General features: G+C 36.3%; 1 protein-coding gene and 1 non-coding gene across 2 annotated transcripts; both read left to right on the top strand.

Moving 5' to 3' along the window:
- Positions 1-836: 836 nt before the first annotated feature.
- LOC129317123 (uncharacterized) lies at positions 837-6,381 on the top strand. Its single transcript, XM_054961483.1, has 5 exons — positions 837-1,145; positions 1,377-1,557; positions 2,204-2,621; positions 4,751-4,831; positions 5,618-6,381. Exons 1-5 carry the CDS (start codon positions 1,056-1,058, stop codon positions 6,129-6,131), a joined length of 1,284 nt encoding a protein of 427 aa, XP_054817458.1. The 5' UTR covers positions 837-1,055; the 3' UTR covers positions 6,132-6,381.
- On the top strand, positions 1,886-1,987 carry LOC129296594 (U6 spliceosomal RNA). The gene has a single exon (XR_008589843.1). It is a non-coding gene; the product is annotated as a U6 spliceosomal RNA (small nuclear RNA).
- Positions 6,382-12,412: the final 6,031 nt, after the last annotated feature.

The raw sequence follows: 12,412 nt of genomic DNA, 5'->3' as shown, positions 1-12,412 counted from the left end.
ATTAAATAATGAAAATTGAGACTCACTAACCATTCTAGTTTGTCATCTAGCTTGATTTTGAAAACATTATTACTAGCTCAAATTATTTTTTTGTCAATTAGTTAAATTTGATATTAATATGAGTATTGAAAATGATACAAAAAATTATTTATTTAAAATTAAAAGGATTAATTTTTAAATAACATAAAAATTTATAAGATGAGATTTTTTTTGAGATTGTATGAATAGGAAAAACTTATATAATTAAGGTGCTTGTTTTTAACTAAATCAAAACATGCAAATTTTTTATATATATTATATTTTATAACAAAATCTTGTCATTAATTCTAAAAACATATTAAAATTTATTTGGTTTGATTCAATTGAATAAAATTATATTAAATATGTAAGGTTAAATACTTAAGTCTTATTTCTATTATTTTTTTGTCGATACTATTTATAAAAATAATTTATTATTTAGTTATTTTATTTTTGTATATCTTTACATTTTAAAAAATATACACAGTATTGAGAATTTTTTAATCCACAGGTTTTGTGGGCCCCGCGGACAGATTTTTGTGGAAGTGGATGGTTCCTGTGGGGCGCAGGGTTAAACTCTTCTGTCCCTGACTATCACAATACCAACGGAGGGTCCACAACTAATAGGATTTTCGGTTTACACGGTTGGAGATGAGCTTGAGAGCCTCAAACAGAAAAGCGGGGCATGGCACACCCTATTAGAACCCGATACCCAGAAAAGTCCAAGAGTGAAGGCTGACTTTTGACTGCGCCAAGCAAGCAGGGATGTTCGTCCTTTCCGGGGCTCCATCCTGGATTTTCAAGTCCGTTTTCATAAATTTTATTTATTCTCAGAACTTTCTGGATTAAACAAATGGATGGCAGAAAATCCGATTTTTCAGATTTTCATTGCCACCCAAAATCCCATTTGCGGAAAATCAAAATGTCGAGGATTTGAGGTCCAGGGAAGGATAAGTCCATGGTGGCGTGACGGAAACACGAAGGGAGGGGAATTTTGGTTTCAGTAACTCCTTCTCCAATACGGGTAGCTCTGAGCCATGGTGCTCAAACTTTGCTTAATGGCCTCTCATGGTTACCCTCCAGGGCTTGTCTTACAGCATGAGCTAGGCTTGGGCTGCACTTTGAAGGTAAAATCTGGTTTATGGGTCGAATCTTTGATAAATTGACTTTTCGTTGGCCTGTTGTCGATGAATTTTAGAGTCAGACAGAGTATAATAATTTTTTCATCTGAATCAACTTAGTTCAGTTGATTTTTCTACTTCTTGTAGGCGGTAAGGCCATCTAACTGAGTAGTTTGGACATTCGCGTATGCGTCATGTTCTGATTAATTTTATTTGGTTTGATGTTGCTTAAAACAGGGTTTTCAGCCATTACTGCCCTCACCCAAGGCAAAACCAGAAATTATCAGATGTCCTTCTCCTGCACTAAAGCCAAATCCATGTGAGGAATCACGGAAATCCCAAAGTGAATGTTTCAATTCCAATCAGTTTGTTAATACTGACTTAGCAGCTCAAAAGCCCATGCTTAACGATGTCCAAGGTGTGCAGATGATTAAGTTGTGTATTTGATCCTACCGTTACATGGCATATATTTACAGAAGATTATTTGATTGCATCCATATCTTGGCCGAGCACTCGGAAAGTATGTGGAATATACCTACACGCGCTTTTTAAATTTGAGCGCTCTTCTCTGTTTCCTTTCGCTTGATGACTTCTAAAATCACCAAGATTCTGTAACTTCTCCCCACTCTTGCGCTGGATGCTGTCTGTGTTTCTCTTTTTTATGGCCTTTTCATCATTCCATCACAAGTTAAATCAATCATGATGTGTCAAAATGTTCCATTCAATTGCTAAAATACGAGAGTAATGTCCCTTCGGGGACATCTGATAAAATTGGAATGATGCGGAGAAGATTGGCGTGGCCCTGCTTAAGGATGACACGCACAAATTGAGAAATACGAGAGTAATCAGCATATGTTGATTTGTTCTAATAGATGTCTTTGGTTTACTGCTATCATGATGCAGAAAACCACAGAATAAGAGATGACAATCTGGTCTATCAATTTTACCATGCTTGCTTCTTGTCGTTGAATAGAATCTTCAGTATGACTCGTACTGTTTAATTCATTTTGCTTTTGCATGTTATGTGTCTTGTTCTGTACAATCTCACTTATCTTTGCTTGCAGCAACCTGCCCAGACGCAGTACTTTTTGGCTTTGGAATCGTTGAAAAATGCACTAAGCATGACAAAATAGTGCAGTTCCTTAAGTCTGGTGCTTCTGAAGCAGAGATAAGAGATGAGTGTATATCTTTGATGTCTGATTCAATGGATTTTCAACTGCTGGGAACTCATGTGCCTCAACAATCATTTTCAACTTCTCTTATCTACCCAAATAGCCAAATCGATATCCGGAGGTTTTTGTTAGATTTTATTGGAGACTCTGCCTTTTTGTCAAACATTTTAATTCATCCTGATGGTCTTGTCTCATTCTTGGGTACTGGGAGTGAGATGAAGGATTTTCTTTCTGTAGTTGCTGAATCATGCCTGTCAAAAAGCTCATGCAGGGGAGAAAAGCATTCTCTGCTTGTTCCACATCTCAGTAGGTATGAATACACAAACCTGTTGAACCTTTGATCAATATGGCATGAATTCCTGTCTGTTCAGGCTTCCAAAGAACTATTTGACTTACTGAGCATTTCTTTTTCTTAGTAACTTCATCATTCTTTGTGCATAATGATGGTTTACTTTTCTTTTTTAACTTCGTAGATCTTTGGATTGGCATAATCTTAATTAGATTTGTCATTATTCATCCCTGAACCAGTTATTTTTTCATGTTAGGATTTTTTATGTGATTAAACTTATAGGACAATTAATTATTTGGTTCTTATAGATTTTCTTAGATTCCAATTTGGTCCTTATATTTTTTGGCCCAAAATCCACCACTACATTTTCTGAACCTCAGGAGTTGGTCCACAAACTTTGATTTGTTGATCACTTTGTTTGGTCCTTGCTAAGGTAGTTGATAGAAAGTAGACATGGCAGATGAAGTGGACATCATTTGCCAATCTGTAGGTTCATGAGTACCCAAGTAGGATAACCTTCTACTAGAAGTTAGCCATTTAAGCGAAAGAACTAATTCACCTGAGCATGCAATAGATGAACTAATGCTATTCAATGTGCAATTAGGCATCCTCTATTATTTTGGTCTCTATCAATTGATTGTCCTTGGAGAGCTGATTTACTGACTGCTGCATTTTATTATACACTTCACTTGACTTCTTTACTAGTGAGAATCCTAAGCAAACAGCCATCCTTGATTCCAAATTTTGGAGCTATTGAGGTGAGAGGACCAATCTACTTAAATACTTAATAGAGCAGCCTATGTTACTACAATTAGGCATCCACATACTATCACTATCACTGATTAACTAAATACGGTAAGAATTAACCTAAGCATGCTCTGTGCAGCCTAGAGCCACCAACAAACAAGGACCATACACGTTTACAAGATGCCCAAACCTGTGAAATTTCAAGATCACCGTTTCAGTCAAATCAGAATCTTTTGCTAGAATTTTGGCAGTGTACCTTTGTGATAAGATTGAAGCTGCTGACAGTCACTGATCCAAAATATGCTAGTAATCCATCTCGACTCCTGAAACTTATCTAAACAGAACGCGGCCAGATTCCAGAATGGTGCCATGATCAGCAACTACCAATAGCTTGAGATCATTATGATAGTTTTGCATTGTCTTTCTGAGCAACCTTTGCCTCATATAAGGGTTAGAATTTCTTTTCCCCATCACCTCAAGAGATCCATTAGTAATTTCCATGCTCTCCATACCACAGACCGTTCTGCTTTAGGAATATCATTGGTCATCTGATCAATTTCTCCAACCTCCATCTGCCCACTTGTATGTAGAGCTAGCAATCCCTAAAGGAATGCATCATGGGCTTTTCTCACTACTAATTTACATTTTTCACATCATGTATGCAGGCAGAATGGCTGCCTCGGAGATAGGGAGATTTTGTCAAGATCTTAATCAACTGCTAGAGTTTTCACTAAGGGACCCCTGTCAAACTGGTATTAACCCTTCTGAGCTAGATGTCTAGTTACATTAGCATAAACGAGTAGGAGAACAAACAATGCTATTTTGGTGGAAGAATAATCCAAGAGCATCCAACATTGCCTAGCAACATCTCCACCAATGTGTCCTCTCACAGGAACGGCTTAGGAAGCTGAAATGCATTTCTCTGTAACTTCATCAGCCCCATGTTTTTCCATGTAGCAGATCTTTAGTCTTTGATTCTTACATGGTGTGTGTCTCGAACTTGGCAAGTGATACTTACCTTTTGTCCCATGTCAACTTTCTATCAACAGCTTCAGCAAGGATCAAGTAAAGTTGTCTCGCAATGAAACGTTAGATACCCTATCTCTTAAGGTTTGGAATATACAGCAACAAATTTGGAAATAGCAATGTAGGGGCCAAATTGAAACTGAATAAACTACATGACCAAATGATTAATGTAGACATTTTCTAATGCAAATTGGTTTAAACAATTGCTCGAGTCTACACATTTACACATTTCTTTAATTTGATTTTTCCTGTAACTTTTCGTTTTAGCATTGAGTAAATTACTAACATATCATTTACATGTTTAAATTCCCAGATAGCGCTCTGTTGTTAGTTTTGAAACAAAAAACTAACTTCAACTGGGATTTCTATATTGACAGGCTGGTTATCAATGAAGCAGAGGTCAGAACTCATTCCTCCCTGTTGAAGACTCAATCTACATTGGCTGCTCCTTTGAAGAGGTATGCAAGATAAACTCCTTAAATAGCTATCCTATTTCCCAAGTTTGGGATATGATATTCTGATTCACAGCGTCATGATTTATCTTATTCTTCATTTATGTTTGCATTAAAGTCCGTTGGCATTAGTCAGGTATGATTAAAAGTTAATTCAGAAAGCCAAACAAATGTACTTATTGCAAAAGGATTTAGGCTATATTTGTTTCAACATTTTGTACCTCCAAAACTTGCGTTTTCCCAAAGGCAATAAATTGTTGCTTTTGGGAAATTATACATTTTGGGGCACCGAAACAGAAAAGCAAACATGCTATTAGACGACATTTGAATGCAACAAGGGAATAGTCGTAGATGATTTTCAAAAAGAAGAGAAAGGCTAACTGATATCTTGTTCTGGTTAACCAAAATTGTAACGGAAAGAAAAAGAAAATCAGTTGCTAAATTTCCATATGTCCTTTTACTGTAATCCAAGCCCCCAAAGTCCAAGCCCCCCCGTCTTCCAAAAGACAAATGCTGTGTTTAGAAGTTGAAAAATCTAAGTTGGTGATATAATTTCTTTTCAATGCCAAGATGTTTGCATAGGTATGGAAAATGAATGGTCTTTCAATATGATGATGTTGAGGTGTCACGGTCAATCACATAATCAGCTGCGCTATTACTTTCATTTGTGTTGAATGTATCTTCTCCTGATAAGAGCAAGTCTCATTTACCGAGTATATCATGTCCATAGTAATTTCTTGTTCAAGAAACATTTTGTATATATAATATAATGCGTTGCCACTTTCATACCAGTCCTGAGAAACTTAAGGTGAGGCCATCACCTAAGAAGAAGAAGAAAGTAGGGAGGGAAAGGGATCTCTACAAAAGAAATTATTTGCATGCATGTGAGAGTCTTCTGTCTTTAATAATGGACACAAAGCACCGCCAAAAAACAGCAATTCATTCGCTGAAGAAATCTGGCCCTGAACTTCCTGAGCTCCTTGCTCAATTTAGTGCGGGCATTGCTGGGACTGGCCTAGCAGTACTCCTATCTGTCGTATGGAAGGTAACGTGTGGAGGGGTACCCTTCTGTGCATCTAAGCTTTTCACCACTGGTTTTGGATTTGGACTTGTGTGGCTTTCATGGGCTGTCAATAAGCTAAGAGACACAATTGCCGGCCTCAGCAAAAACACAGGAAAATTGGGTTTGAAAGAATCATCGAATTCAAAAGATGAGGAGATTATTCGGAAGCTGGATAAGAACATAAGAGACATCTACTTCAGAAGTGCATCATTGCTAGCTGTGGCAGTGCTAAGCCTTGCTTGAGCATCATTTCCATTGGTGAAGTTACAATTTGCTTGAACAGAAGATAGCGCGATGCCATTCACTGGGGAGTGCTTGGAACCACCTTCGGGGTCTGCAACTCTATCTTATCATGATCTTCATATGCATGTTAATTATGTAGTTTTGGTTATTCTAGACCGTAGCATAAGGATTTGGTGTGCTGCTGGTAAGTAACACTGTACAGCGTAATGTAGGCAGTTGCAATGGAATCAAATGACGGATTTGTTGAAAACCTTATGGTTTTTGCCATTCCACATGCCAATTTTTGAGTCTGGATCCCTTGGTTTGAGTGAAAATATAATTTGTTCGGACCTGACACAATCCATAGGGCGTGGTTTAGTTTACCCCACTGCATGATGCAGAAAAATTTTAAACTTGAGTTGAAGTTCTGGAAATAAACAAGCAGGTTGTAGAATCCAGAGGCTGCGTGCAAACATTCCTGGGTTTCTCTTCTAAGAATTTATCTTTGTAATTTTCTTATAGACGTACTCTCGTCTGGGATTGTTGTCTCACCGGCAACTATTTGTCGGCCGTAGTTTTTTAATCAATAATGAAAGACTTAGTGCGTTAGATATGCACTGAGATTTGTTTGTAAAACAGTACATGAAGAGAGCGGGCTTGTGAACATATGCAATGATGAAGACGACAAATTCTGCCCTACAAAAATGACAATGTAGACTCAATGTCATCCGTCGCAGCCGCTAAGCATTTAAATTTAATTATCAAACTGTTTGCACCTTTGCATCTAAAAGGTATTTCCTTCCTTAAAAATATAAAATATTTTTAATTAAATTTTATCTTTTAATAAATTATTTATTTCTCTTTAAATTAATTATATCTTTTATATTTATTTGTATTTAATAAAGTGTTTTACACTCTAAAATAAACAAAAAATAATTTAATCAATAGAGATATTTGAAAAAATAATAATAAATTACACATTGAAAGATATATTTTTTAATATTTAATCTTTAAAAAAATATCTTATGGGAGTAATAGTTGGATGTCAACTCTCAAGCCTCCAATTCCTTTCCAGATGTGTTGACTAAAGCTGAATAAAACGTTACCATCTCAGCTTCGGCACTTTTGACACCACACCTCCACCAACAGTTTTCTGCCTCCTTCTCTCAAGGCTAACCTTTATCCTGTAAAATTAAACGGCAAACAGAAAAGCATTTGGGATATTCAAAGCAGCAATAACATTACGTTACAAGACTAGACCAGTAATGTACCGTGAGGAATTAGCAGAAATTATTCTAGCTGTTTTGTTAAGCAAAACAAGATCAAACATAATGACCAAGAGGTGAAATCAGTTCAAGTTCAAATTCTGTAGTAACGTTGTCCTGGGCATAATCATCTCAACATTATCTGGCAATACAACTTTGCCGGTGGTATCACCAAAAAGCGGTGTGTCGCCCATCTCCATCTTTTAGACATAAATTTCTGCCCCCCATTTCTTGCAAGTTTTCCAAGAACCATGCCTAAGACTAAATGATGATCATAATCCCAATGAATTTAGAAGCAAAACATACTATTTGGTAGACTAAACAAGAAAGTAAATTGGTTAGTCTTTCTATACATGAAAATAACAGCTATGTCAAGACAAAGCATCCTAGCTTCCTTTGTTATATCTTGAGAAGGGTGACATCTGTTATCACTCCTTTTGACTAAGTTTATGGCCACCGTACAGTAGGGGAAAACTTATATTCTCTTCATCCTTTGCCTCAGAGCTTGAGTCCTTAAATGATTCCCTTGATTTCTGTGATGGCTGGTGGAAGGGCGTCTAATTTAGCATTGAAACCCACAATCCAATCTGTTTCATTATCCCTTGCCACTCCTCCACGCGTACAAGAAATCAAAAAACGAATCGCAGTTCCTTACAAAAAAAGAAAAAGAAGGAGAAGAAGAAAAAGAATTTAAGTTGTAAATGTAACTTTTTCCAGATAATTATTATATACGACATTGTTATATGTTTATGAGAATGAAAAAAAAAAATGACATGTTCAAATCTGAAAATGTTTGAGCTCTCATGGCAAATTTTTGCAATTTACATTTCTAATGACCACTAATTTTAGTTGTAGTTTTATGTTTAAGAAGCAATGGAAGCTATGCACATGGCTAATATATGCATGTAAGATGCTTTCAATCAAAAATATTCTGAAATCTTTTCTTATGAAATTCTGGATAGCATACAATGGTACCGTTTAGTCCATGTAGACAACTCAATCTAGTGAAATAAGGTTTATTATTACTTTCTTAAGTATAAGAAGTGATACTTGGAGGGCTATGAACATGGCTGATGCATGTAAAATGGTTTTAATTAATCTGAATTGCTTTCCTTGTGGCTTGTACACATGTTCTCTTGGACTTTCATGTTGGAATGAAGCTTCAGGTTGGCAGCAGGATTTTTGTGGATAATAGTAAGCCAGCTCTCGAACTTAAATTTCAAGGCCTTACACTTACCTGCCTCTAGAATGCAGTATTTAATATTCTCGCTTGTCTTTTAGGGTGTGTTTGGTTCCTCCCCTCCCCTTCTTTGGTTAGGAGGAGGGAAGGGGAAATTTTTAAAATTTTTCCTCCCCTCCCCTCCAAATTGGGGGGAGCTCCCCTTCCTCTCCTTCCCCTCCCCCCCTCCCCTTCCCTCCCCTCCTTTTCCCTTAAATCAAACACATTCTTATTTTTTGGTTTACTGTATACGGTAAACATTGATATTTGAATATCTTGGAAAGCCAATTAATTCCATACATAGGGCTCGAATTTGCTTGAGAGAAAACAACTATTAAGTAAACATTGGAGAGGAATACAATGGGTAAGGAACATGATTCTTGTAATCTTGTGGATGGCTGACTAATATTGCTATTGCCATTTTTTGAATTGAATGGGCTAGCTAGCTGTTTTTCTGAAGATGAAAATTGAGACCATCCACATGTACACATGTAATGAAGCTTTCATATTCACGTTTCATGCTGCCAATTCTCACCATTCTGTCATATTCTCATGATCTCATCTCCACATCCTTTCCTTACGCATAGTGTCACTACGTAAGCATGGATTTGTTGGTGTTCACGTATAGGACCATATATCACTGGTGTGTGAAGCTTAATTACTCCAAATTTGAATATGATCGTGAAAATAATGTAGAAGTTTGAAGCGAACACGATGAAAAGATTAAAAACACTAACAGTAAAAAGGCCTGAGAATTCACAGGTTGTAAGTGTGAACGTGAGGAAAATGAATTAGAAGAACAGCTGGAGTCAACAGACGCTGCATACAAGTGATTGGAATATATTCCTCTTGTCTTGTCCCCTAGGGATGTTACCGAAAAACATTGATTTAGATTTTATATATACATATATCTATATATATATATATATGTATATGTTCATTACACAATATAATGGTTGGTCAGGTGAAAATGACTAGATGGTTGCCTCTTTCTGAACACGATGGTTAAGTGGAAGCACCTCTCTCTGTGAGAGAGAGAGAGAGAGAGAGAGAGAGAGATGCTACAGTAAAATTCCGATGCTAACGAGTAGGAATACTGTTGAATTCATTGGAATATTGTTATTATATATCGAATGCAAAGTGGAAAGAATTCGAAACGTGATTCTTAGGAATTAAACAGCAGATTATGGACCAATTCTACTATCATAAGCTTGTTCACATTCTTCCCGAACAGAAAATGGCCAATGGGGCACAAATAACACTACTAATTACAATATGAGTTCAGCATCATTGTATTCCACCACCCCATCCAGAAAGCTATTATATATATATATATATATTATTCTCATGTGAGGTTTTTTTTTGGTCAGTTCTCATGTGAGGTTTGATTATTCATACACCTGTGCTGTGGGAATTCAACTAAGTAAGGTTGCTGAATCTGATACCACCTACTTGAAGAAATACATGAGCACCTCGTGGCTATAATTCTCAGTGGACGACACAGTTTACTTACCCAGGGCTGCTATGTACAGTTAAATCCTCATTATGTGATAGTTTTGATTATTGTAAGCAATTTTTTAATGAAAATTAAATGAGAACTAAAATGGGGGACAGCAAGCAACGATGGAATCGATGCCCTTCCAATCAGTCCCATCGCATCTTATAGCAGAAAGAAAAGGTGCCAAAGGTTCTATATCTCCGTGTATCATCCTCGTTCCTTGCCCTGGTTGTTAAGAATCTTATCTTGGTAGTGATTATTTCTACAATCACAATCCATTCCCACAAGGATCATATTTCAAGGAAAGGTGGATTTATATATATGTATGTATGTATGTAAGTATGTATGTGTGATTATTCTCTTCTATAGTATAGGGTTTTGTCCTAAAACCAACGAATATTGGAGTGTTGAGTAAAGCTGTCCATCCATAACGTTGAAAAAATATAACGTATTTAGCAAGTTCAAGCCAACCCATGCGGGACCTATAACACTTTCCTAAATGTACAGAAGAAACTAGCAATGTGTAAAAAAGATATCGATATATAGCAAATAATAAAATTAAAGTGATTCCATGCTTTTGTGCAGAGCTCAAAATATTTACCCTATTTCTCAAGAACGTGGACTAAATCAACACATGAATCTTCTCTATATCTTTCCTTTTTCATACCGAGATGGTGAAGGCAATTGAGGTCTATAAAACTCTCAGGTGTGACACGCTGCTTGTATACTTGAAGTTGGCCCCTTAATTAATAGTGCTGTGAAGGATCTCAGCATCAGAAGAAGAAGCTCTACTTCATCTCTTCCATGGAAAGAAACAACGGCTCTTCCTCAAAGTATTTCACGTGCAAGAAAATGCGACAAGCACTCTCAACATTTCCTTCTTTTCGAGGCATCAACAATCGCCTCTCGCAGCATCGCCAGCACTCCAAAACTGTGGCCATTGATTCAAACTCTCCACCATCTTCCCCTGTGAGAACGATTCATATTCAAACCAAACCCACCACCTCATCAAAGCTTCATCAACCTCCCAGACTACTTAACCCAGAAGAATCATCAGAAGCTATACCTATCAAGTTCGATTACTCAACCCAGCAACAGTTGAAAAGAAGGACATGAATAAATTGTTCGAAGACTTCATACAAAGAACGAAAGACAACTTCAAGACGGTGTCGAATGCTGGTAGGGGTCAGGGCGAAGCCGTAGCAGATGACAAGGATAATAAGGATCATGGTGTCAAGAAGAAGGACAACCACAGAGAGCATTTCTCCAATTTCATACATGTTGCTAGGAATAAGCTCAGAACTACTTCAGGTATCAGAAGAGAGTGATTCCGACGTGAACTAGAAGATCTATTTGATTAATAAAGTTGCTGCATCTGTCTACGTTGTTAGGTCTAGTGCATGACGAGTTGTCGAGTTCGTTTTCTGGGTTTTGATTATAGTTTCTTTCGAACTGGTTGTTTAAAGCATCATATGTAAGAGTTTAATTTACGAATGAAGGCAAATAAAATAGGATGATGATTTCCAAAGGATGTTTGTGCGGAATGTTTCTAGGTCCCTCTTCATATTTTAGTTTGGTTCCCCGCCTGTGGTTTCTCTTGAATTTAGCCTAATAATACATCATAAAGATCATTCCATTAATCTATTTTGCTGTGGCAAGTTGAAAATTAGATGAAGAGTAACAACCCTAATGGTGAACTGCTGAAGCAACTTCATCTCTTCGATCGATCTTATAAATTATTGTGATGAGTAATGAGTTTTATTCATAGTATCTAAATTGATAATATTATAGAATATTATGGGTATTTATAATATATATTATCTTTTTAAAATATTTTTGTTTTTATGATTATTTAATACTATTTAGTATTGCTTTTATTTTTGTTTTATTATATCTAGAGGAATAACCAAAATTTAGACGTGATAGGATGAGATTTTAAAACATGTATAGTACAAAGTTTTGTATAAATTTTGAAAGGTGTTGGATATATATATATATATATATATAAAAGCTATATAAAACAAAAATAAAAGCTCGAGGGGAGCAACCATGCCCCCCGGCCAATCCTCCCTCACTCCACCACTGATAACATCAAACACATACACGTATATAATCTATTAAAAGTTGCAATATTTGATAAATATGAGTAATATAATTTATCTTAAACTTCATAAGGTACATGGATCAAATAAAATAATATGTGTGAAGTTTCAATCAAATATTTATATATTTTTCTATAACTATAATTTAATTCACAGCCATGTCAATAAGAGCTGTCACAAGTGGTTAAAAGGCCATAGGCATGAATTTAAATTATGTT

Source organism: Prosopis cineraria, unplaced genomic scaffold (genome assembly GCF_029017545.1).
Source record: "Prosopis cineraria cultivar Desert tree isolate PC_DT_omini unplaced genomic scaffold, ASM2901754v1 PC1, whole genome shotgun sequence".
Lineage (NCBI taxonomy): Eukaryota > Viridiplantae > Streptophyta > Magnoliopsida > Fabales > Fabaceae > Prosopis > Prosopis cineraria.
This window is presented reverse-complemented; position numbering and strand designations above follow the sequence as displayed.